Source organism: Chiloscyllium plagiosum, unplaced genomic scaffold, assembly GCF_037043375.1.
Source record: "Chiloscyllium plagiosum isolate Xiang-an unplaced genomic scaffold, Cpla_swu_hap1 HiC_scaffold_32, whole genome shotgun sequence".
NCBI lineage: Eukaryota > Metazoa > Chordata > Chondrichthyes > Orectolobiformes > Hemiscylliidae > Chiloscyllium > Chiloscyllium plagiosum.
Window position 1 is genome coordinate 17,249,501 of NW_028270170.1, and position 25,571 is coordinate 17,275,071.

The 25,571-nt window shown below is 42.6% G+C and overlaps 1 protein-coding gene across 1 annotated transcript in view; it reads right to left on the bottom strand.

Annotated features, from left to right (window-relative positions):
• Window positions 1–6,037: 6,037 nt before the first annotated feature.
• The window catches only part of cavin1b (caveolae associated protein 1b), a 65,295-nt gene continuing 45,761 nt past the window's right edge, over window positions 6,038–25,571 (bottom strand). Inside the window, exon 2 of the mRNA XM_043674979.2 lies at window positions 6,038–9,754. Within this exon, the coding sequence (XP_043530914.1) occupies window positions 9,023–9,754 (732 nt within the window). The 3' untranslated portion in view covers window positions 6,038–9,022. The remainder of the gene's footprint in view (window positions 9,755–25,571) is intronic.

The following is a 25,571-nucleotide window of genomic DNA, read 5'->3' on the forward strand; positions in this document are numbered from 1 at the left end:
AATTGTCTAGTCCTGGCATGGAGGTCTCATCCCAGCATGGAGCCCTAGTCCCAGTGTGGAGGTATGGTCCAGGCATGGTAGTCTAGCATGGAGGTATAGTCTTGGTGTGGAGGTCTAGTCTTGGTGTGGAGGTCTAGTCCCAAAGTGGAGGTCTGGTCCCAGCATGAAAGTCTGGTCCCAGCATGGAGGCTTCATCTCATTTTGGAGGTCTAGCCCCAGTGTGGAGGTTGGTACGAGGCCTAGTCCCGGGGTGAAGGCTTAGTCCCATTGTGGAGGTCTTGTCCTGGTGTGGAGATATAGTCCGAGGGTAGAGTTTTAGTCCTGGTTTCGACATCTAGTCTCTGCATGGAGGTCTAGTCCCAGAGTAGATGTCTAGTTCCAGCGTGGAGGTCTAGTCCTGGTGTGGAAGTCTAGTCCCAGTGTGGAGGTCTAGTCATAGTCTTGAAGTCTAGTCCCGGTGTGGAAGTCTAGTCTTGGAGTTGACGTCTAGTCCTGGCATGGAGGTTTAGTACTGGAGTAGACATCTAGTCCCGATGTGGAAGTCTGGTTTCAGCTTGGAGGTCTAGCCCCAGCGTGGAGATCTACTCCCAGAGTAGATGTCCAGTCCCAGCATGAAAGTCTAGTCCCAGCGCGAAGGTCTAGTCCTGGAGTAGGTGCCTAGTCCCAGGGTAGAGGTCTAGTCTTGGTGTGGATGTCTAGTCTCTGCATGGAGGTCTAGTCCCAGAGTAGAGGTCTAGTCCCAGCGCGAAGGTCTAGTCCCGGAGTAGACACCTAGTCCCAGGGTGGAGGTCTAGTCTTGGTGTGGAAGTCTAGTCAAAGTGTGGAGGTCTAGTCACAGTCTGGAAGTCTAGACCCTGTGTGGAAGTCTTGTCCCGGAGTTGACGTCTAGTCCTGGCTTGGAGGTCTAGTACTGGAGTAGATATCTAGCCCCAGTGTGGAAGTCTAGTTCCAGCTTGGAGGTCTAGTTCCAGTGTGGAAATCTAGTCCCAGCGTGGAGGTCTAGTCCCAACATGGAAGTAGTCCCAATGTGGAGGTCTTGTCCCAGTGTGGAGGTCTAGTCCCGGTGTGGAAATCTAGTCCCAGTGTGGAGGTCTAGTCCCGGAGTAGATGCCTAGTCCCAGTGTGGAAGTCTAGTCCCAGCATGGAGGTCTGGTCTCGGCATGGAGGTCTAGTCCCAGCATGGAGGTCTAGTCCCAGCATGGAGGTTTAGTCTTAGCATGGAGGTCTAGTCTCGGCATGGAGGTCTAGTCCCAGTGTGGAGGTCCAGTCTCAGCATGGCGGTCTGGCCCCAACATGGAGTTTTCATCTCAGTGTGGAGGTCTAGTCCCAGTGTGGAGGTTGGTCCCAGCATGGAAGCCTAGTCCTGGGGTGAAGGTTTAGTCCCATTGTGGAGGTCTAGTCCTGGAATAGAAGTCTATTCCCAGCGTGGAGGTCTGACCTCAGCATGGAGGTCTGGTCCCAGCGTGGAGATTTGTCTGTGAGTTGAGTTGTGGTCTCAGCATGGAGTTCTAGTCCTGGTGTGGATGTCTAGTCTCTGCAAAGGTCTAGTCCTGGATTAGAGATCTAGTTCCAGTGTGAAAGCCTAGTTCCGGAGTAGATGTCTAGTCCCAGTGTGGAGGTCCAGTCATGGAGCAGATGACTAGTCCCAGCATGAAGGTCTAGTCCCAGTGTGGAGGTCTAGTCCTGGATTACAGATCTAGTCTCAGCGTGGGAGATCTAGTCCTGGAGTCTAGTCCCAATGTCTAGTTTCACCGTAAAGGTCTAGTCTCAGAACGGAGGTCTAGTCCTGGAGTAGATGTCTAGTCCCAGCATAGATGTCTAGTCCCAGCGTGGAGGTCTAGTCCCAGCGTGGAGATCTAGTTCCAGTGTGAAAGTCTAGTCTCAGAGTGGAGGTCTACTCCTGGAGTAGACGTCTAGTCCTGGTGTGGAAGTCTAGTCCCAGAGTGGAGATCTAGTCACAGCCTGGAGGCCTAGTCCTCGAGTAGACATTTAGTCCCAGCATGGAGGTCTAGTCCTGGAGTAGACGTCTAGTCCCAGCATGGAGGTCTAGTCCGGGAGTAGACATTTAGTCCTGATGTGGAAGTTCCAGCATGGAGGTCTGGTCCCATCATGGAGGTTTCGTCACATTGTGGACATCTAATCCCGGTGTGGAGGTTGGTCCCAGCATGGAGGCCTAGTCCCAGGGTGAAGGTTTAGTCCCCAGCGTGGAGGTCTAGTTTGGGAGTAGAGGTCTAGTCCCAGTGTGGAGGTCTAGTCCCAGCATGAAGATCTAGTCCCAGAGTGGGCGTTTCATCCCAGTGTGGGGGTCTAGACCTGGAGTAGAAGTCTAGTCCCAGCATGGAAGTCTTGTCCCAGTGTGGAGGTCTAGTCCCAGCATGGAGGTCTTGTCCCAGCGTGGAAGTATAGTCTCGGCATGGAGGTCTGGTCCCACCGTGGAGGTCTAGTCCTAGCATGGAGGTCTAGTCTTGGCATAGCGGTCTAGTCCCAGAGTGAAGATTTAGTTCCGGAGTAGACGTTTCATCCCAGCATGGAGGTCTAGTCCCGGAGTAGACGTCTAGTCCCAGTGTGGAGGTCTAGTCCTGGTTTGGAGGTCTAGTCCCAGTGTGTAGGTCTAGACCCAGTGTGTAGATCTAGTCCCAGTGTGGAGGTCTAGTTCCAGTGTGGAGGTCTAGGCCCAGCATGGAGGTCGGCCCAGCGTGGAGGTCTAGTCTCAGTGTGAAGGTCTAGACCCAGTGTGTAGATCTAGTCCCAGTGTGGAGGTCTAGTCTCAGCGTGGAGGTCTAGTCCCAGCGTGGAGGTCGGCCCAGCGTGGAGGTCTAGTCTCAGTGTGAAGGTCTAGTTCCCTGTATGTAGGTCTAATCCCAGCGTGAAGGTCTAATGCAGTGTGGAGGTCTAGTCCCAGCGTGAAAGTCTAGTGCAGCGCGGAGGTCGAATCCTAGAGTGAAGATCTAGTCCCAGAGTAGACGTCTAGTCCCAGCATGGAGGTCTAGTCCCAGTGTGGAAGTCTAGTCCCAGCATGGAGGTCTTGTCCCAGTGTGGAAGTCTAGTCCCAGCGTGGAGGTCTAGTTTCAGTCTGGAGGTCTAGTCCCCGTATGGAGGTTTAGTCCCAGCATAGAGGTCTAGTCCCAGTGTGGAGGTCTAGTCCCAGGATGGAGGTTGAGTCCCAGTGTGTGGGTCTTGTCTCGGAGCGGTGGTGCAGTCTCAGCCCTGCTTTGTGTGACAGTTTCGATCTGATTTTCCAGTTTACTCCAAATCTAGGAGTCATTGATTGAACTGTGATGAACCTTTACATTTTTTCTTCTTATTTATGACATCTGTCTTTACTTTAGGCACTGTGGTATGGCGACTTATAAAAGGGATTCACGGATTATTTTTGGAAAAGTACATGTGACAATAAATTGCTATTCTAACTGTACTCCATATATTTAACTGTTTGCATTAGACTCTGATTTAGAATTCATCACTTTCTCTCTTACTTGAACTCCACCTATGAGTGGAGACTTGTGAGTCTCTATTCTAGTGTTATCAGTCTCTCCCAGTGTGTTCTGTACCCAGATATCAGCTCTTAGTACTCTCTCCTGGTTTGTTTGAAATATCCAAACAGAATCAGAAAAACACTTTGCTAGGAACTCAGTCCTAGCTTTGTTCAGCTGCAACCTGTCCAGCTTGTTTGGTGCCATCTCTCCCAGTGTCAGTGCCAATGTCTAGGAATGTAAGTTCATTGTGATAATTTTTTTGTCATATCAATTTGTGCTACAAGAGGCAGCGGGCAGTGAACATTGAGATATTCAATTGTAAAGATAAGGTGATAGGTTTGACAATTTGTCATAAACTACTTATTCTTTGTTCACAAAAGAAAACTGGTTGTTTTGTTTCTAATACTCAAGCAGATAACCATATGATTGTCCACATCATCATCACTCTGGTCACATTTCATTGTTATAATTAGTGGAGGAGTGAGATAGAAAAATATTGTCTCACCTTCCATCCACATGGTCAAAGCATCAATTATTTTAGTCCTTTGCAGTGTAAATTTCCCTGTTTTTAAAGATTGAGCCCAATTTTTTAAAAAAGCTGGTAATACATTGTTGAGTTGTTTCTCTGAGTTTAGCTAATCTTGGTGAACTTTACTCTTTCTGTTTGAGAGCCATATGTTTGCTGCAATAGACTCTTCTCTAGAGAGGAGTAAATGTGCCATTTAGGATCAAGCAGCTGTTACACAGAATTCATTATTTATCTTAAATGGATATTGTCTATCAGTGTGGAAAACATTATCCCACTGAAATATTACACTGGATTAAATAGACAAAATGGCAATGGTACTACTCAGTGGAATAAGTGAGATCTGGAGGGGTGGTAGTGTTGTGGTATAATTGCTGGACTGCTATTCCAAATACCTCGATAATGTTCCGGGGACTTGGGAACTGACCGGGTGAGAATGTCCTCATTCATTTCTCCTTCAACTTGCTGGGAGGAGCAGGCTTTCTGATCAGTCCCTCTAAACAGCAGATCAGGATCTCAGCAGGATTGGGGATCTATTTTGTCTCTCATCTTGATCAACTGCTTAGTGCCTGAGCTTGCTACCCAAGTTTCGCAATCTGTATTTCTATACAAGAATTGCCACAACAAAGTATTTTAGTATGCAAAGTTTAGGACAGTGGAGTCTGATAACCAGATTGTAAAAGTAGATATGTGTAGTACTGTCTGCCGTTTTTAACCTTATCCACAGTTGAGTAGCCTGCCATTCTTCTACATGGCGGTGAAGCCAGTTAAGGAAAGCATGAAGTTCTTATGAACTATTAAACAGGAACAGATGCAGGCCATTTGGGCCCTTGACTCTGCTGTCCCATTCACAGCTGATCATAGCTGATCTGTTTATGTTTCACCTCCCATGTTCCCATCTTGCCCTTTATTTCCCTGGTTAACAAGAATCTAACAATCTTAAGTATGCTTAATGCTCCCAACTCCACTGCCTTCAGAGGTAGCGAGTTCCAAAGCCGCACAGTACTCTGAGAATAAATGTTTCTGTTGTCTTAGAGTGAGACCTAATTTTAATTCAGTGCTCCCTCGTCTGGATTTACCTACAAAAGGAAATATCCTTTCCACTCACACCATTCATGATTTTATACTCATTGATCAAATCACCACACACTCTTCTCAACTCCAGGGGAAACCAGCCCAATGAGTTCAATCTATCCTCATAAGACAACTCAATCATTCCAAAGATCAGTACAGTAAACCGCCTCAGAACTATTTCCAATGCATTTATATTCTTCAAAAATATTTTGGTAGTTCAGTGTTAATTTGTCCACTCAGTTATTTTTCGGTAACATGATAAAGGGCCACAGCTCTCCTCTATTTCACAACTGGCTGTTAGTTAGGCTGTTCAGATTCTACCAATGCAAGTGTCCAGTAACATTTGAGTGTGTGTGGATGTTTAATGAAATTTTAGGTGGTTGTCAGATTTTTTGTTTGCTTCAGGGTGTGTAGGAACTGGAAAATGTTTAAGTTTATCCCAGTGTGACTAAGGAGTAGCTTAGACAAAATGGGAGCATGTTAGTGGGCAGCAGGGTGGTACAGTGGTTAGCACTGCTGCCTCACAGCGCCAGGGACCCAGGTTCAATCCCTGCCTCAGGTGACTGTGTGGAGTTTGCACATTCTCCCTGTGTCTGCTGAGGTTTCCTCTGGGTGCTCCGGTTTCCTCCCACAGTCCAAAAATGTGCAGGTTAGGTGATTTGGCCATGCTAAATTGCCCATAGTGTTAGGTGAAGGGGTAAATGTAGGGGAATAGGTCTGGGTGGGTGGTGGGTTGGTGTGGACTTGTTGGGCCGAAGGGCCTGTTTCCACACTGTAAGTAATCTAATCTAGGTAATAAGCTATCAAATTGAAGAAAGGAGTAAGGAATACCATTACAGAATAACCACATAAGGTACATATTACATGGTTGTTCTTTCATCTCATCCTGTTGGAAAGTGATGATCATATTACTCTGGACACCTTAACACAAAGCAGTAATACAGATTTGCACACAATGACCTCTTGTATATGAGACTGTTTTTATTATGAATTGTTAAGCGTTTGCCCACATGAAAAATACAATATATAGAAGGCAAAGATTTAAAATCTGCTGTGAAGTGTATATTCATAAACACTGCTGTTGTATTGAAAAAAGTGTAAGCTAAATATCAGTTCTGTTTTTCTATATGTTTGTTTCATACAGATATTATATGTCTGTTTTCTTGCTTCATGCTGATCTTTAGGATACAGTTATACTTTTTCCCAGTACATGTTATTGGTTTGCATTCAGATTGCTATTGACTCTTGTTGGAAATGTACACTTTGGAAATTTGGATTTTGCTGTAAGGCACCTGCTATAAGCATGGAGCAGCTAGTATTGCTTTGCATTCGGACATGACTGGATTGAAATAAAGTCAAAATATAGATCCATAAAAATAATCTAATTTTAAATGAGAATTTGTAAGATGCAAAGAGATATCAAAGCGTCTCTGTATATCAGTTATGCATTAACAGAAAAGTGGTCAACAGGAGGTATATTATGGATTAGTAAAGACCATTGAAACTGACGGTATAAATGAAACAAAAGACAGTTGGGCTTGCTTTTGGAAAGGTTGGAGGGGTGAGAATGTGACATATGGTGAGAGCTGCGTCTGTTTGACCTATTTATTTGGGTCAGACACATTAGCCCTAATGGCCTTTTCCAATTCCTTTAACATTATGATATGACACTATTCCCAACAGGCAGAAAGCTTTTATATGCTAAATAAGTTTTTGTGCATTTTTCAAATATTATGCTTGGAACATGTTTGCTATTTACAAGTCACAAAATATATAATTCCAAAATACTGTAACTATCTACTTCCAAATAGCATAGAATACCAGCAGAAGTTTCTGTTCGTGGAATCAAAGCTAAATCAACATTTGAAATATCAACATTGAAATTAAATTGCACAGTTTTGGCTTTAAGAATTTCATAAATTTGTGTAAAATTTCTTTGTCTGTTATTTGAGCACAGAAAATAACCAATGACTTAAAAACAATTGAACTAATTACATTAGCAGACAACAGAATTTCATATGAAAAACACTAAGTTTTCATCTGTAAATATTGTCCAGTATAATTTCAAGGTTTAATGATCACATATGCCCTGCTTCTAAATTTGTTTGGGAAAAGCTTACTTAGGGTGTTACACATATTCAGACAAGACTGAGCATTACCTGTACCCTGTTATGGGAAGCAGGTAGTTTAATGACAGAGTATAGTTGTAATTCAGTCGTCATTTTGAAGTTATATATTTTGTGTTTAGTTTTATATTTTTGCTATAACTTGTGTTGTCTACATCTATAATGGGCACTGCCAATGTGAACTTGTCATGCTGTGATTGGAGGTCTCTGACAAAAATGTTACCACAAAGCTTCTAGTGGTGGGAGGATGTTATTCCACTAGGACAGGTTTAGAGGTGGTGTTCCCATTAAAAATGTATACAAATGAATTTACAGTAGCAAAAAGACAACGGTATATGTAGATATAAGATTTTTAATAGATTCTAAATAAATGCAAAATAGCCTTGTATATTTCTGAATGCAGTTTAAAAACAGTATGATTAAATGCTGCAAAATTATAGACTGAAGGAATATGTTTAAAGGTATTTGGATATGGTGCAAAATCTGCTTTGCAGCAATTAAAAGGTTAATTCCACAAAGCATCAAATAACGTCTATGACTTGTAAGTAGCTGCTAACAGGAAACTGATGTCAGAATGTATATAAATTGTACAAGGATTTATTATACAAGAGTGATGCAGTTTTAATGACTGTAACATGCAATGCATTACACCTCTGCCTATTACTATGGTTACTGTGTATGAAAGCAAATTAAACAAAACTGCAAAGGTAAGGTAGGCCATGTAATTGATACGCCAGCAATGTGAACATGTTTCATTTTTTATAGACAAAAAGCATTGATGCCATACAACGTCTCATTCTCACTTGTTGGCAAGAGCAACATTTTGTTTTACTTTTAAGAAGTTCCATTGCCATAGTAATATGATGCATAATAATCTTCGGAATCATTCCCCATTCTCTGGCCTTCTTTTCACATCCTAATGTGCCAAGTCTATTCCTGGCTTATAACAACGTTAATTTAGCCTTTAACACCCTGGCCTGTGTTGTCTATTTGTTCTTTACTATTTGTTACAACAAGCTAATGTACTCTAAACTTAGGTTAGAAAGGCTATTGAGCTACATTTTATTCTGCATTGCTGCTTGATGATTTAGTTCTGGATGGCAATGTTCTAGACTTAATAATATTTGTTGCCAACTGGAAAAGGCAAATAACATCTCACTTTTCACCGAGCTTTATGAATATTGCTGAGATTAAGTTTGTCATTGTTTGATAGAGTCAGCCAGTACAATATCACATTTTACGTTGCTTGGGAAAGTAACTAATTAACAAAATAAGATTATGAATCCTAAAAGAAAGTCAACTCTGATTGACGATGACTTGTGTTAATCTTCATAATAGTTGAAAAAATGTCTTTACCTTTAAAAATTTTCATTATATACAAGCTTCTCCCCAATTAAAATCTTCAAAATTATAAGTTTTCATATCAGATTGGAAAGCAAGCATGAATTTTCTTTGAAAACAACATTGATGCCCTTCATGTCGAATTATTATTTAATGTGTTCAAAATTTTAGATTAAAAACACATAAGTGTACATTTAGAAGGCTGATTCTTCAAATTGCAATGATTTGAACATTAAATTCTGTTCAGAATTTTACCAGGGAAGAGGATACAGCTTGCTTTATTTAATCAGAGCAATGTTTGCTGACCACACGTTGCTGGAACCAGGACTAAGATTATCAGGTTGCATAAAAGTCATTTCTTAATTTACCCATACTTTAACAATCAACTATTGCCGAAACATTTCACTCTTCCACTTCAGCTTATTTGCTTTAGCCAACTAGCAAGAGTGACGTGACATCACATCCATGAAATAAAGTCATTACTCTACTCCTCTTTTCTGAAGCAGCAGGAGTTCGGTCTCCTCTGAATCTCTATCTTCCTCCAGTGATTCCTCAGGGATTTCTTCAATGAGGAGCTCAGTGTTGTCTTCATTTTCTGTCATGTGTTCCTCTCCCTGGCCTTCCATCATCTCCACCTCTTGGACCACCACATCTCCATCTCTCATCTTCTTAACCCAAAATGTAAATGGCGGAATTCTGTAGACAGTTGTCCGACACCTTGCTGTTTTCTGATGATCCGGTGTAAAGGACTTCTTCAGTCTTGCTCGTGAGTCTCTCAACTTCTCTCTCCTTTCTTGTGTTACTATCTTGTTGCCAAGCTTGTTCATCTTCTTTTCAAAGTTGTGCTTTGTCTTTTGCAGGTTTTCCCTTGTTGCTTGTCTGGTCCTCTCCATATTCTGCTTGGTTTTCATCTTGGTCTTCTCTAGGTTTTCCCTTGTCCTTTGCTTAGCCTTTTCCACCGACTCTTTGGAGAATGCCTTTTTGAACTCATCCACACGTTTCATGCTGCTTTTTTTCAGGCGGATTGCAGTTGTCTCCTCTTCAATGACTTCGAGTTCCACCTCTTCATCAGAGGAGAGAGAGATTGCTTCACCTTCAGGATGGTTCTCGTTGATCGCAAGTTCTCTTCCTTCCTCACTTCCTTCTGGTGCTTTCATGTGTTCTTTTACAGATTTGCTCAGGCTTAGTCTTGCAGGCATTGGTGTTTCGTCCTGAAAGATATAAAATGCAATATTATAGCAAACCATGTCAGTTTCTTTGACAAAAATCCTATAAAAGCTATTCACTTACAGTTTTTGATAATATATTATTCAGATTAGCTCACTGTTTCCACTATAGCTGGAATCCTAATATCTATCAACAAGACAGGGCCTGATTAATTATGATATTTTGTGATGTGCTCTCCAGTCCAGCATTCCTTTTGTGTTTTTTCTCTTGTAGTCATGGCATAGAGGAGGGGAATGAATGGGCAGGATACCTGGTCCCTCCATTGGAGGTAGAATGGGCAAGACATGACAGCCATTCATATTATAGAAGTGTTGAAGAATTGGGGATTTTATTATAGTTAATTAAATAAGTCTAGAATTATGAAACTAGTGTAATATGGCCACAAAACTATCATTGATGTGTGTTTGGGCATGAGTGGTCCTTAGAGTCTGCAACATTGACTCCAGACCTCACAAAAGTTACAGACAAGAATGAGCAAGGAACCCTCATGTCAACTATCACCTATTGCCCTTCCTCAGCTGATGAATCTTTCATTTTGAACATCATTTGGAAGAAGTGTTGAGGGAGGCAAGAGTAAGAGGATTTTTCTGGCTCAGTCATCGAATTGCCCATCACCAAGAGTTTCTCAGTTATTCCAATAATGACCAAGCTGGGCCTGGATGGAATGGAGCAGAAGAGTTGATGCTTCGAGCATATAGCCTTCGTCCAGAATGACATTACTGATGAAGGGCTTATGCCTGAAGCATCTATTTCCTGCTCCTCGGAGGCTGCTTGACCTGCTGTGCTTTTCCAGTGCTACACTTTTCAACTCTAACTCTCCAGCATCTGCAGTCCTCACTTTCTCCTGGATAAAGTGGACCTGGAGAAGATGTTTCCACCAGTAAGGAGAGTCTAGGATCCAAAGTCACAGCCTCAGATTGAAGTGACAATCCTTTAGAACTGAGATAAAGAGGAATTTCTTCAGCCAGAGGGTGGCAAATCTGTGAAACTAATTGAGTGTATTTAAAACAGGGAGAGATAGGTTCCTGATTAGTAAGGAGATCAAGGGTTATAGGGAAAAGGCAGGAGAATGGGGCTGTGAAACATCAGCCATGATTGAATGGCAGAGCAGACTCTAATTGCCTAATTCTGCTCCTATATCTTGTAGTCTTATTGACCACATCTTGTTGGAGATTTCAGCCAGCAGCTGGTAAGAAAAACAAAGGGGAGGACATACTTGAACTTATTCTCACTAATTGACCTGCCCGCAGAGGCATGTCCATAGCAGGATTGGGAATCCCACTCAATCTTTGTGGACATGATTTGGAGATGCCGGTGTTGGACTGGGGTGTACAAAGTTAAAAATCACACAACACCAGGTTATCGTCCAACAGGTTTAATTGGAAGCACTAGCTTTCGGAGCGCCGCTCCTTCAATTGTGTATTCCACAACCACCTGATGAAGGAGCGGCGCTCTGAAAGCTAGTGTTGGACTATAACCTGGTGTTGTGTGATTTTTAATCTTTGTGGCGACTAACCTCGCAGCCTGATATATCATCCAATCTCTCATTACAATCAAACATGGACTTTACGCTGGTTCAATGAGGAGCGGAGAGAGCACAGCAGGAGAAGCAGGAAAAGCAGGAGGCAGAAGTGAAAATGCCGTGGCGACCCAATGAAGCTACAACAAGGGTTTCTTTTTTAATTTAAATGCAGGAAACAACAGAGATAGAGCTAAAAGCAAATCCTACCATCAACAACTAAGATCAAAGTCCCAACACATCCCAGTGATGAATGGCAGGGATAATGGTGTGACAAAAGACACAAGGCTTCACTGCACAACCATTGTCAAAGATGGAAGAATCCTAACATCTGAGTGCAAGGCTGATGCTTTGGCAATCACCGTTAGCCAGGCATGCTGAGCAGACCTTTTGAGTCTTGTGCATCACAGACACAAATCTCCAACCAATTCGAATGATTCCACATAATATTAAGTGGAGCTGTGGTCACTGGACACAGCTAAAGGTTCTGGCTCTTGACATCATCCTCGCTATGGTGCTGAAGACTTGTGCCCCAGAGCCAACCTTGTCACCACTAAAACTATTCCAGCACAGCTGGCATCAACTGGCAAAATGAAAATTGGACAGGTATATTGTAGCCGCATGATAAAATAAATGGAGAAGGACAACAGGTAGTTGGAAAAATAACATAATGAGACAATAACAGTCTGTATAATGACAATGATGTCTCATGATTTAATGATGATATTTGTGTCATATGATTGTGCAGGGAGAACTGGAAGGAGGCAAAAGTTTCAGCAAAGTCTTGAGAGAATGTTTGTATCAACTAAGTTGCACATAAAGAGTTCCTACAAAAAGTACCATGGACTCAAAAATCAGTACTTCTAAGGCTGATTGGGGTTAGATGCCATACACATGACTGAACAGGGAACACCACTATCCCTGAAACTCTTCATTCCATTATACATTAGCCTTACTTGGAAAATGTACTGCTGTTTTTCATTATCATTGGTTCAAAAACTTGAGAGTCCCTCCCTAACAGCCCTGGAGTGCTCAAGGGCAGTTCAGGACGGACAATAAGTGGGGCCTAACCTGTGACATCTATGTTGTGTGAACAAATAATTGAAAGTACATCCCTTTTGATAGCTGCCTCAAATGTGACAATTTGTCCAGTAGATTTACTTTATGAATCAGCAAGCAAGATGATCTCAGGGAAGTACTTATAATTTAATCCAAGGATTAATCTGTACAGCCCCAGGGGAAAGTCAATAAAAAAACCAGTTCTACTTGGAAATGAAAATACTGGTCACACTGACCCTCCATTTTGAAGATACAAGATGAATTGGACCATTATGTGTCATTGGTTATTTTTACTGGTGTTTCCCTCTGGGAGAGGGGTTTTTGAGCATGGCTCATTTTGCTACTGATCCAATAGGGAATAGGACATTCAGCAAATGATGGATGAGGATTGATTGTCACTGTAAACACTGAGGGAAGTTATCTTATGTGTGTTGGCCTTTATAGTCTCACTACTGACTCAGAAGGGCCATATTCAAGGCCCATTCTAGAAACTTGAGTAGACATATAGGCAGACAACCTGAGTGTAGTACAAGGGAGGGGCTAGATTTCTTTCTTGATGTTGTACCAAGGTTCCCTTTGTCTTCTCAGAAACTAGAAAATTCCATGACAGTATTCAGACAAAGAAAGCAGAGAACTCTCCTGATATCCAACACCGCACAAATTGATGATCTGAGACTTGTTCTGTTATGTTTTAGTGGACCTCAGTATGTTTAATTTGATTATCATGGGCTCTATCTTCTGGACTTTAAAATTTTCAGTCTTTGGAACCATTTTCTCAGTTCCTGACCCCCTCTTGCAGCAATCACAGGCCTTTAGGTGTGACCTCAAAGAGTTGGTCAATTGAAAAACAACCTCTGGGATCACAGTCCTATTGGGGGCAGTGGGTAGCCTGAGGGTGCAGAGGGATCAATCAGTGCCCAAGTTATGAGGCAATTGACACCCTGGCAGCAGTGGGAGTTCTGCCTGGGATACAAGAGACATGATGAAAGGGAAATGATGTTACTGATGCAAAAGGCTTTTGTTTAAAGCAAGGACTTTCTATCTTAACGCCTCCTTGGGAGACTGCTAAAATGGCATGAATCATCATAATATTGTCACCGCTACAATTTATTTCTTATTTATTTAGCAAAAATTATCCCCCAAAGCCAAGTGATAGCATTTCTTTTTGCTGAATTGAAGGTGATACGTCTGCCATAAAGTTTGTCGAGGGACCTCTCTTTGGTAATGTGTAGCTTTGTTTGTGTCTCTCAAACACTGTAGAGGGGATTTAATCGAGGGCCCAGCAGTGGAAGTTGGCTGCACCAGAGTCCTGGCCTCTGCAGTCTGTTGTCATGGTGATGGATGATAGTAGAGGTTGTGTCCTTGGTAGGATCTAAAGAGATTACTTGTTTAAGCTGTTGGTAAGATTGATTCCCCATCCACTTAAAATTCTGCTGACTATGTGCCCCATGAGGCTTAATATTAGACTATACACCAGAACTTCTCTCTCCAGGTTCTGTTAACATGCAATTTCTTACATCATTTCTGATGTTGGCTTACTATTCACATCTTTGAATAATAACCTTTTTGTCTATATCCTGAACCTGTTAATCAAAGAACTACTACTCTCGGTGTAGTAGTTCAAACCCAGGTTAGAGACAAAAAAAACTGCAGATGCTGGAATCCAAAATAGACAGACAGGAGGCCGGAAGAACACAGCAAACCAGGAGGTGGAGAAGGTGTAACTGAAGAAGGGCTACACCCGAAACGTCGACTTCTCCACCTCCAGATGCTGCCTGGCTTGCTGTGTTCTTCCAGCCTCCTGCCTGTCTATTTTGTAGTTCAAACCTTGCCATTCAACAACGGGGTTGGTCACAAGGCACTTTGTGACTCGCCATTTCCCAGTCCAAAGGTTTTCCACAAGGTCAACATCAGCTTGGTTGTATCTGTCAAGCAGCTTGGATCCCCCACTGCACACTGGCCTGAAGAGGTTACTTTCTTCAAACTTCTCCAAGCCCATCTTCATCCCTTCCTCGCTGTATTTTTCTGTACAATGCAGCATTGAGGTACTCAACAATCTGAAAAGGACTATTGTAAATGCTCATTTTGTCCTTTCTCTCAAAGTTTCCTACTCAAGGTAAAATCTTGTGCCAAAATCTCTGTTTCCGGGTGACCTTTGATCTGCTTCATTTCTCAGAGCTGAGCAGTCGTGGGATACCCACAGATACCTCTCTCGCAACATAATGTGGCCATAAGTTTCGTGCCGCAAACTGATGTATTATTGACGCTTCTCACAGCAGCATGTAAATTCTTCATCGGCCTTGCAATATCAAACAGTCGCTCAAACTTTCAAATAAATCTAAACGATGAAAAAACATTAAAAGGACATTTACAAAGAAATGCCCACAGGGATTTTCCCCGGAGGAGGTGAGAACAGATTTACTGCCAGTGACAGCATGAACAGCAGAAGGGAAAAACCCACCCATATTAGAGTACAATCAAAATGTTTCAGAGCAGTGATAAGCTGTTGTATTGCACGATTATGTGTTTCACCCTATCAGCTAAATTGGTGGCAGCGGAGTTGAATCTACTGTTGCCGGGCGCACAGTTTTAAAATCGTCGCGGTAACTTTCACCTACGCGAAAGGAAGCCCCAGAATCTGTTCTGAGAACATCATCATTCAGGGGAATTAAACAAGGCCACTTTGTAACCCCACACTCTGCCGCCTGGTGTAACGCAGTTGAGCTAAGGGCAGGATCATCCTGGTTACACTGCGGGGTTAGTCAGTTCAGGACTCACAGTGACACTTCAGGTGTCAGTGTTTGTACTCCATCACTAAGATACCCACCCTGATCTCCATCAGTGAGGGAGCCTAGTGCCTTTGAAAAGGAGCAACAAAGTAGAGGCTGCTTTAAGGGGGAAGATGTACCTTGATGTGGCAATTGTTTTGAACCCGGAAGTCGGGGAGGGGAGGGGCAGGAGTTCTAATGCCGCTCTCTTCCGAAAATCAACCAAGTGGGGATTTGTCACCGCTGTCTCAGGTCTGCCACCATCATTGATGTGATATCAATGAACACTCTATACAGAACTGCACAAGAGAATGGAATGGTGCAGTCTGAATGATTGCACACATACCCAGCTAATCGAGGGCCAATTTGTGATGTTTACTCTGGGGAACCTGAAGCTCTCAACCACCTCCACCTCAGCCCCATTGATACAGTCAGGAGCATATCCTCCACTCCGCTTCCTGAACTCGATGACCAGCTCCTTCATTTTGCTGATGTATAGGATAAGATTGTAATCTTTACAACATGCCACTAAACTGCATGCAGTAAACTGATCAGAATGATCCAGCCAGCTGTACAATGCTGTGGGTCACACCTTAACCGGCCATAGAGGAGCTCCCTGTGACTCTGCTTAGTTAATGCTTAATGCTGGAAGTATGAGATTGGGATTGTCTGTTTGCTCTCAACACTAAAAACCATTGAAAATAGAAGTACCCAGGAAGATAGTTAAACTACAGCCAGCGTCTGGCTGAAAACAGTCCTCTCATCTCTTTGCTCAGTTTTGCAGATGGAATCTTTTAGGCAATTAACAATAACATAGAGAATTTTAAATTGCTGTCATCAAGGTTTTGATAATTGCAGAGTCCTATCCATACTGGTGTTAGTTCAACAAATGACAAATGAATTTACATAGCTCACATGTGCCCTCTGGTGACAATAACTAAGTACTGAAACATATTCCTCATTCTGAGAACAAATATTGAAAAATAAAATTCTGGGGAACACTTAGCAAAAACGATTCAGGTGGATTTCTGATCTAACTCACAATGATTCAATCCCTTCTTTATTTTAGATGTTTTCATGTCTGCAGTCGATTTCATTTTTTCATTATCATGACAGAATTTTAACCTGAATCGCAGCATGGTGGCCCACAGTGCCAGGGTCCCAGGTTCAATTCCAACCTTGGGCGACTGTCTGTGTGAAGTTTGCACATTCTCCCCGTGTCTGTGTGGGTTTCCTCTGGGTACTTTGGTTTCCTCCCACATTTCACAGATGTGAAGTCAGGTGAATTGGCCGTGCTAAATTGTCCACAGTTGTTAGGTGCATGAGTCGTGGGGGATGGGTTACTCTTTCGAGGGTCAGTGTGGACTTGTTGGGTTGAAGGGCCTGTTTCCACACTGTAGGGAATCTAATCTAAAAAGATGCGTTACTGTTAAAGTGTTCTGTTGTAATGATGTTTCATTAGCCATTACAATGGTGAACATAAGAATTTGTAATGACAATTAACTTTGATGTAACATTGTGTGATGCTGTGGTTGAATTGGTAGCACTCTTTACTTCTGAGTCACAAAGTTCTGTTTTCAAATACTGCTCCTGAGATGAAAAAATCAGAACTGATACTCCAGTGCCCTGCAAAAGGAGTGTTTCATTGTCAGAGGAGCTAATCTGATGGCATGTGAAACCACAGTCCCGTCTGGCTGTTCAGCTGGATGGAAAAGATCTTATGGCAAAACTGACAAAAGAGAAAGAGAGCAATCTCTCTCTCCATTGTGTCCTGGTCAATAATTATTCTTCAATCAACATCAGAAAAACAGATCATCACATCATTATAACATTGCTGCTTATGGGATTAAGCCCTACTGCATACCCTACATTACGGCAATGAATATACTTCAAAAAATACTTCTTAGCGATAAGGCACTTTGAAAATGGTTGTTAGAAGTGAATACAAGAATTTATTTCCTTTTAAGTTGCAAGATCACTGCCTTAATTTTTTTTAGATTCCTGACAATGTAGAAACAGGCCCTTTGGCCCAACAAGTCCACACCAATCTCTGAAGAGTAACCCATCCAGACCCATTTCCCTCTGACTAATGCACCTAACACTATGGATAATTTAGCATGGCCAATTCACCTGACCTGCACTTTTTGGAGTGTGGAAGGAAACCCATGCAGACACAGGGAGAATGTGCAAACTCCACACAGTCACCCAAGGCTGGAATCAAACTTGGATCCCTGATGCTGTGAGGCAGTAGTGCTAACCACTGAGCCACCAGGCTGCCCCGAATGTAATTAGGCAGCTCCCAAGTGTGGATACTTAATAAGATAAACTGGGTGTGCAGGTTCAATCATCTTTGGAGTGGAGGTCAAACAATGTAAGATGAGAAAGCTGAACTCCTGCAACTTGTACTCAATTCTAAAGATTTCTGTGTGTCAGACACAAACATGTACAGATATCATTTATCTGACTTTAATTTTGTCCAAGTGGGTGCATTTTAAATAAACTAAAAACACATTTTAAAATTTTGTTTTTCATAGTTGCAAACATAGCAGGAGTAGAAAAAGTAAAAACAACCTGCATTTGTTTCTTTTTAAAGGGCCAAACATTATGATGGAAAATCTTTCTTTAACTGTTCCACACTTTTCAGAACTATAAACTTGCTACTTAAACTTAAAACTAACACAGTGGGTGGCACGGTGGCACAGTGGTTCGCAGAGACCCGGGTTCAATTCCTGCCTCAGGCAACTGACTCTGTGGAGTTTGCACATTCTCCCCGTGTCTGCGTGGGTTTCCTCCGGGTGCTCCGGTTTCCTCCCACAGTCCAAAGATGTGCAGGTCAGGTGAATTGGCCATGCTAAATTGCCCGTAGTGTTAGGTAAGGGGTAAATGTAGGGGTATGGGTGGGTTGCGCTTCGGCGGGTCGGTGTGAACTTGTTGGGCCGAAGGGCCTGTTTCCACACTGTAAGTAATCTGTAAGTAATCTAATCTCATTAACCTGTTGTTTGAACTTCAGGAGATTTATTTTAAAGGAACCAAATCTGGCCTTAGGGGTGTGGGTGGAAGGGGGGATGTATAGAAGCTGAGACTACAAAGGTCCAAATGAAAAAAGGGAACAGGGGAGGGTACACCCTAATTCTAATTGCAAGCTTCGAGATTCAAAGCTTTTCTTTGCATCCTTGCCAAGCTTACAAGCAAGTTGATGAAAGGAATTTTCCAGCTCTGAATTGAATTAACTAAAGTCGAATTAACTTAAATTATCTCATTACTGTACTTGCAATGAAACAACTGTGATACGTGGCATTTTACTTTGAATTTACAGCACAGTTACAGGCTCTTTGGTTCAACAGAGGTTAAGTAAGTCTTAATATTATGAACTTCATTGAAACTTTGTTCATTTCACTTTTATCAGAGTATCTTTCCTTCTGTTCTCCCTCATGTACTGATCCAGCATCCACTAAATGCACCTGTGTCTATTTTCTAGTGGATGGCAACTACTCTCCATTGGAGACATTTCTCCCAAATTCTTGACTGGATCTGGCTGTTGCTCTGTGCAACAATCCTTCTTGCTTCCAAGATGCATTCAATCGGGTATCACCGCTGACTGGATGTGCATGTATTTTGTGAAAGGAGATGATGCCGTTAGAATTCTAAATAGTGCTAATTGGGATGGGGCTCTGAGTATCCAGGCTGGGCAGCAAGATGCAGGGCCCAGGGGTGGGGTGACATCAGTTTGTGGAGAGGGAAGGTGTAAGTTTGAGTCTCCAAGACAGGGGCTCCCCAATGCCCCCCACTTTCAGCAACTCACATTTAGATGGTTACAGAATAAGATTGATCGGGGAATGAGTTACCTTCTTAGCAATGGGTTGGTGCACTGAGCAGGGAGACTATAAAGAGGAAGCCAAGGAAATGGAACAATGTAGTCAACAACAAATCAAAACTGAATCTCAAAATGCTTAGAGTTATTGTAGCTGCATGTCTGGAAGAAGCAGAACAACTCTGTTCTTGTCAGAAGTTGCAGGAGACTTCTGGAAAATATTTTGTTCATCGTTGGAAGTGATGTGAAGGTATGTGTCCCTGAGGGAAACATATTTCTTCTGCTTGTTTGGAAAAGATTAGCAGAAGAGCCATGCCCAACACAAGCAATTGTCTTTGCATTGAGAGATATCAAGACAGGGTCCTTTGTCCTTTTCTTCAGTAAGGGCAATAGGGAATTTAGTCTTCAATCAAACTCTTTTGACTACCAATACCTGGGCATTGTCCAGATGTGAAAACTCACTTCCCAAGAATGAAAGTGAATGACAGTAACTGAAAGCATTGTGTTTCTGCTCCCTCACCAACTGGCTTTTTAGCCTGGCTTAAAAGATTTAGAGGGGAGCTTTTCAAGTCCACATGAACAGGGAGCTGCCTTGAATTTACTATCCAACAGTTACAGAGGTAAAGGTTAATTTAAAACAGAAAGATTGTAGATGGTCTCTGGACTCAGCAAGTGGAGCTCATGAAAGTGGAGGTGTGGATGAAAGGGTTAAGCCTACCTTTAGGAGAAAGTGAGGGCTGCAGATGCTGGAGAACAGAGCTGAAAATGTGTTGCTGGAAAAGCGCAGCAGGTCAGGCAGCATCCAAGGAGCAGGAGAATCGACATTTCGGGCATGAGCCATTCTTCAGGAAGAAGGGCTCATGCCCGAAACGTCGATTCTCCTGCTCCTTGGATGCTGTCTGACCTGCTGAGCTTTTCCAGTAACACATTTTCAGCTAAGTCTACCTTTACTCTAAGAATAGCTGCAGAGCATGTGCAAAAGCAGCAGTGTCAGATTAACATCAGATCATTTGGAACCAGAACCTGAATCTGTCAGGGGGACTCCTGAACATGTCCTCTCTTACCCTCCCTTGTCTCTAGTTATGTCTAATAGAGCCTGCTAATGTTCATTCACATGAGTCTAGACCTGATTTTATGACGGGGTAAAAACTGCAGATGCTGGAAACCAGATTCTGGATTAGTGGTGCTGGAAGAGCACAGCAGTTCAGGCAGCATCCAAGGAGCTTCGAAATCGACGTTTCGGGCAAACATCTTATCTTACTGCAGGAGGCAAAAGATTCGGTGAGAAAATGGAGAGAATGGTGTCCATTTGAAGGCAACTAGAAAGCACAGGAACCCTAAGTAGAGCTCAGCTGCTGTGGGAGGATGGGAATTGCCAAATCTTATTCTGTGTGAACTGGGAGGTTAGAGAGGGTCTGTAAAGTGTGCGTGCGCATGTGTGAGATTGTGTATGCGTGTGTGTGGAGGGTGGGGGGTGAGGGTGGCTGTATGTCTGTGTGTGGGGGGTGGGGGTGTGGGGGTGTGTGGGTGGGGAAGTAAGTGTAGGGGTGGTTGCATGCATGGGCTAACAATAGTTTCCAGTAAATGTACTTCAATGTTGCAATCAAGCTCCTAAGGCCATATAGGATTCCAACTTGCATTTTTAAACATCCTCCCACTCAAACAAAGCAGGTGGATTAGGAGCACATTTACAACTCATTACCCAGTGGACCCTGGAGCCAAGGGGCTAGCACAGAAAGATCCCAGCTGTTAGAGAAATACAGGGGAAACTGTAACATGTGCCACGTTACCTGCACTGCACCACTCTCCCCCACTTTCTAAGTGTTGCTTGAGTCAGGATTCCAAAAGCACTGTTCTGCCAATGAAATCATTTTCAAAGTGTTCAGTTGTTGTTGTTAACAGCAGCATGCAATTTCCTCAAAGAGAAATGCTGTAAGTAATCGTGAGATAAATACACACATCATCCATTCTATGAATGATAATTGATTAGTGCTGTTCGGAAAACTGGAGTAACTTCTATGCTTATCTTTGAAGAATACACTGGCTCTTTTTATGTCCAATTCAAATAGAAGAGAGCTATTTAGACTCATAGACAATTACAGTACAGAAGGAGGATGTTCAGTCTGTTGTGTCCATGCTGGTCAACAAAGATCTGACTACAGTAATCCTATTTTCCAGCTTTCGGCACGTAGCCCTGGAGAATAAGACAATGGAAGTAAATATCTAAATACAGCTTAAATGTTGTGAGAGTCTCTGATTCAACTGCCCTTTGAGGCAGTGAGTTCCAGACTCCCAACACCGTTTGAGTAAAAAATATTCTCTCCACTCTCCTCTTAGCCTTCCTCCGTAAATCCATGTGCACTGGTTATTGACCCCTCTACTAATGGAAGAAGACAGAATCCCTACAGTGTGGAAAGTACGAAGATGAACTGCAAGCATTGGTGTGGGTGGTCACCATTTTGAAATGACATCAGCTTCGGACACAAAAAAAATAGGCAAGTTGACATTTCCACACATCGTCACAACACAGCCCTTAACACTGGCTTGATCCTTTTGATTCAAATGTATTCATGAGATGCGGGAGTAGCCACCTACGTGAGCATTTATTGTCCTTCTATCCCATTATGAGACACCAGTAAGTAAAATATGCATCTGTGGGGGTGAAACATTGAGGCTGACAATTAACATGCCATGCCTGAAAGATTGGGACAGGGTGGCTGGTTAGACATACACTCAGGAAGCACAAGAGAAAGATTTTTGAAGCTGGGAAAAGACGGTCATCATATTCTGGTTCGATTTATGTGTTATGATTCGTGATAACTCTCAGGAAAGATAAAGCTTGTAACAAAGAATTTCTGAGTCCGGTGAAGTTGCAACCTCTGGTGACAAAGAGGAGATCACACCCTCAAGGATCGTGGAATGCAGCCAAATTTCCCCTCAGCAGCTATAAGTTTGAAGATTAGAGGTAGCTCTGATTGAATCCCGAGTCTTTTGGAAGAGTTTTGTCACGGGTAAACTGGGCGATGACATGGAGACTCTCACAGCAACGGGAGATCTGTCCCGAGGGCAGGAGCACTTTCAGACTCTCGCTAACTAGCCAGAATGTGGGATCAGTGCCAGTCACGGTGCCAACTCTTCAACACAGCTGGGAGAAGGACTAGTGCCAGGGGGAACGTACAAAAGAAATGTAAAAGAAAAGTAAATAAAACTGGGAAAGAAATTGAAGAAATGGGATGTTGGAGAATGAGGTATAGTGGGAGTGTCCAGAAAGGGAGCCTGATGGAGCTGGTATTCACAGAGACACAGAGGGCCTGTGTGCGATTGCCCCAATTTCTGATAATTAGATTTTCCACAAGCTTCTATTCATGCTTTTACAATTAAACAATTAAAGCATTAACTTCAGCCCTATGTACATCAAGGAATTAATATTTACAACATTTAAAGAAATGGAGTGACTCAAAACTTATTCGAGGCAATGAACAATCATGTCAGGAAAAGAAAGGGAATGGCATTCCAGCATTTTGGACCATTTTAAACAAACCCATCTGACAGGAAACTGACACAATTAGATCAACCGTGCATTGCCTGACTTCATTTCCCATTGATTTCAGGTTGGATTAAGATCACAATGGCTATTTGTTAGGGTGAAACTGAGTATCGATAAGTGTGACACATTAGTTGATCATTACTGGGGCACGTTGCACTGTCAAGCTCAGACTGATTTCATTCCACAATGCAGTCAATACACAATCTGGGCTTGATTTTTTAACTTCCCCACTCAGGACATGTTGATGGATTTGGGATAGGGGTTGGGTACAGGCTATCTGTCCACATGGGGGAGCTAGCAATTCCATCTTGATGACTCGGATAACACAATGAAAGGAGGTTGATTGAGATTGTCTCTCAGTCTTCAGTTTCTCGCAGGCAATAGGGGCCTGTTTCATTTCCTGTGAGGCAGGCAGCACCCAGCAATAAGTAGGAATATCCAACAGATGCTTCAGGCAGGATTGGAGACCTGTCTAGAAAACTACACAGTGGAAATGCTCCCAGAGACAGTCCAGCCCATTTTGAAAGACACACTGACTTTCACTTACCCTCCACTGTGGACTGTTGCACTGTTTAAGTGGAGAGCTCCTTTAAACCCTGTCCCCCACATGTCCTTAATTAGATAGTGAGGCAACCATTACCATCACCCCTGTCCATTCATTGACCATCCCAGTGAAAATTCTATTGAGTGACTGACCCCCAACACAATGTGGGTTTCCAGCCTATGTAGAAGCTGAGGGTGGGATTCAAGAGGGCATTGGGAAAGTCCAGCCCCTGAAAGAGATTAGACATGGAAAGATAGAATGGCAGATGTAAAAGATGAATTTTTTTAATGCTCTTCCTGCATTTGCAAAGCATTTCCAGTGATTGTATACATGCAAATGAAGTCATTTAAACGAGGAATTAGCATCATCAGTATCACCCAGCAATCCAGGGGGTGGTACGGGAAAGTCATGTAGCTGCCCTGCAAGAAAATTGAGTGAAGGAAAGCTCTGCATCAGAGACCAAATTGATCACTGGGAGAACTTACCTTGTGGCTGATGTGGTGACTTATCGGAGATGGATTTCCAGAAGATCACCTTATTCAAAATGGTGATACTCTTTTAAATGATAACGTTTTGAAATGCTTTATTTTCTGATTCTGATCTTGATGGTCTACCACACACATTGAACAGCAAATCCTGGATCCTGGAATCCTGATTTCCACCCCTCCCACCCAGCACCATGACACTGTGGTCAAATGTCTATTGCTGAGTTGTAAAACATTGAAAAATACACTTTTCTGACTCAATATCTCTTTACTTGTTTCACTCAAGCTGTCCTGGCACTTTGCCACCTCATAATGAGCTGTTTTTCACATTTTACTAAAACAAAAGACACTGTCTGGGAACTTGTAAGCAAATAAACTTTGCTAATTATAGTACAATGTGCAAAAACGCTCACTCTCTTCAAATTTTCTGTTCATTTCCAATCTACAGATATATTATTTTAACTATTGCCCTAGCAACGAAACATGTCAGGCTCCCCTCCCCCACACAATTCTATCTGCATGAGTCATGAGACTAAAAACAAAAGTGCACAGCAGTATCTGGAAACATGTTATCAGCCCAGTATAAAGTGCCAGTACCATCCCATCGAACTTTCTGATTGTCTATGGCCATTGATACTTTCAAAGTTTATACACTTTTCTAAAACCTCAACTAAAATTGTCCAACTCTGAGCTGCACATTGCTTTTTTTGAGTGAATAGTCCATGGTGCTGTTTGCTTGACCCTTCATCTGAATCAAAAAATAAATGATCTTCCTTATGCTCAATTCTCTCCATGGTCTTATCCCTTACTAAACTCTTACAGTCTTATCCCCCTGCACTGCGCTGGCTATGTTCACAGTCTGCCTTCGCTACCTTTCTGGCCAGAATGAAGCATTAGTTGAGCACATAGACATCTCTGTGCAAAGAAGACCACACAAGAATGGAACTTGACTTTGGCTTTGCTCTAATCAACCACACCCAGGAGCAATTTCTCCTAAGGATCCATGAGAGTTAAAATTTCCACATTAGAAAATAAAGTCCCTACTTTTTGGAAGTACCAGATGAAGGCACTCAAGGTTTGTTACAACGTCTGAGAACTCTGTAACCTCAGTTCACTAATTTCTGGATATGAGCAGGACTCTCTGGACAAAATATGCTGCAGCCTGTAAACTGCTTTTGCTAATCTCTCTGCGGCATTAGCAAGATGTTAGACTAACATTTCAGTTTGTATTGAGTACACTTCATGGAAGTAAAAAAGAGAGGAAAAACTGATCTCTTTAACTCCCTACCTGAGTGTTAAAGCAAAGGGATCAGAATGTAAGAAGTTGCCACACGTTAAGGAGAGCGGGAGGTACTTGTAGTTTGGTTTCTATTATAATGGGCAAGTCGGACTCAATGAATCTATTATTTTGCACATTCTGTACCTAACTGCTGAATAGACAAGCACAGCTCTTTGCTTTTCAGTATTCAGATATTGAATTGTTGAAACAGGCGCACTTGGACAGTGTAGCGATATAGATAGTTGATCTCTCAGTGGTATGGCAACACACCATTCAACAGCAGAAAATCCCACCCAGTAAGACAGCTGCAAGCTGATCAAGAGTGCATCTGAAGTGATGGGAATTCATGTGCCTCAGCCGACAGACCACAAGAATGTTCAACATGCTTGAACATAAGCAGTGTTTCCCTCATGTATTGATACCTTTATCTCAGTTTTGTTTTTGCACCAGATTCTTAGCCCTTCACCGTGTTTAATCCTGCAGGTTGTCTGACAGATCCACTTTGGAATCCATGGACTGCTGTCAAAATACAGGCCTGTGATTTATTGAAGAGGAGGAATGCACAGAGCTGGACCCGTGGGTGTGGACTGTCTGAGAGAACAGCCCATTTCTGCAATCACAGCCTCAGAGATGTTTAAAAACTCATTCACCCATAAAAACTCAAGATTTTATGAAAAGCAAGGTGGGGGCAAAATAGTTCTGTGGAGAGAAATAAACCGAAAATGTTCAACAGAAAACAGCCAAAATGCACAGAAAATGTTCTGAAAGAGGAAGTTAGGAAGGCTGAAG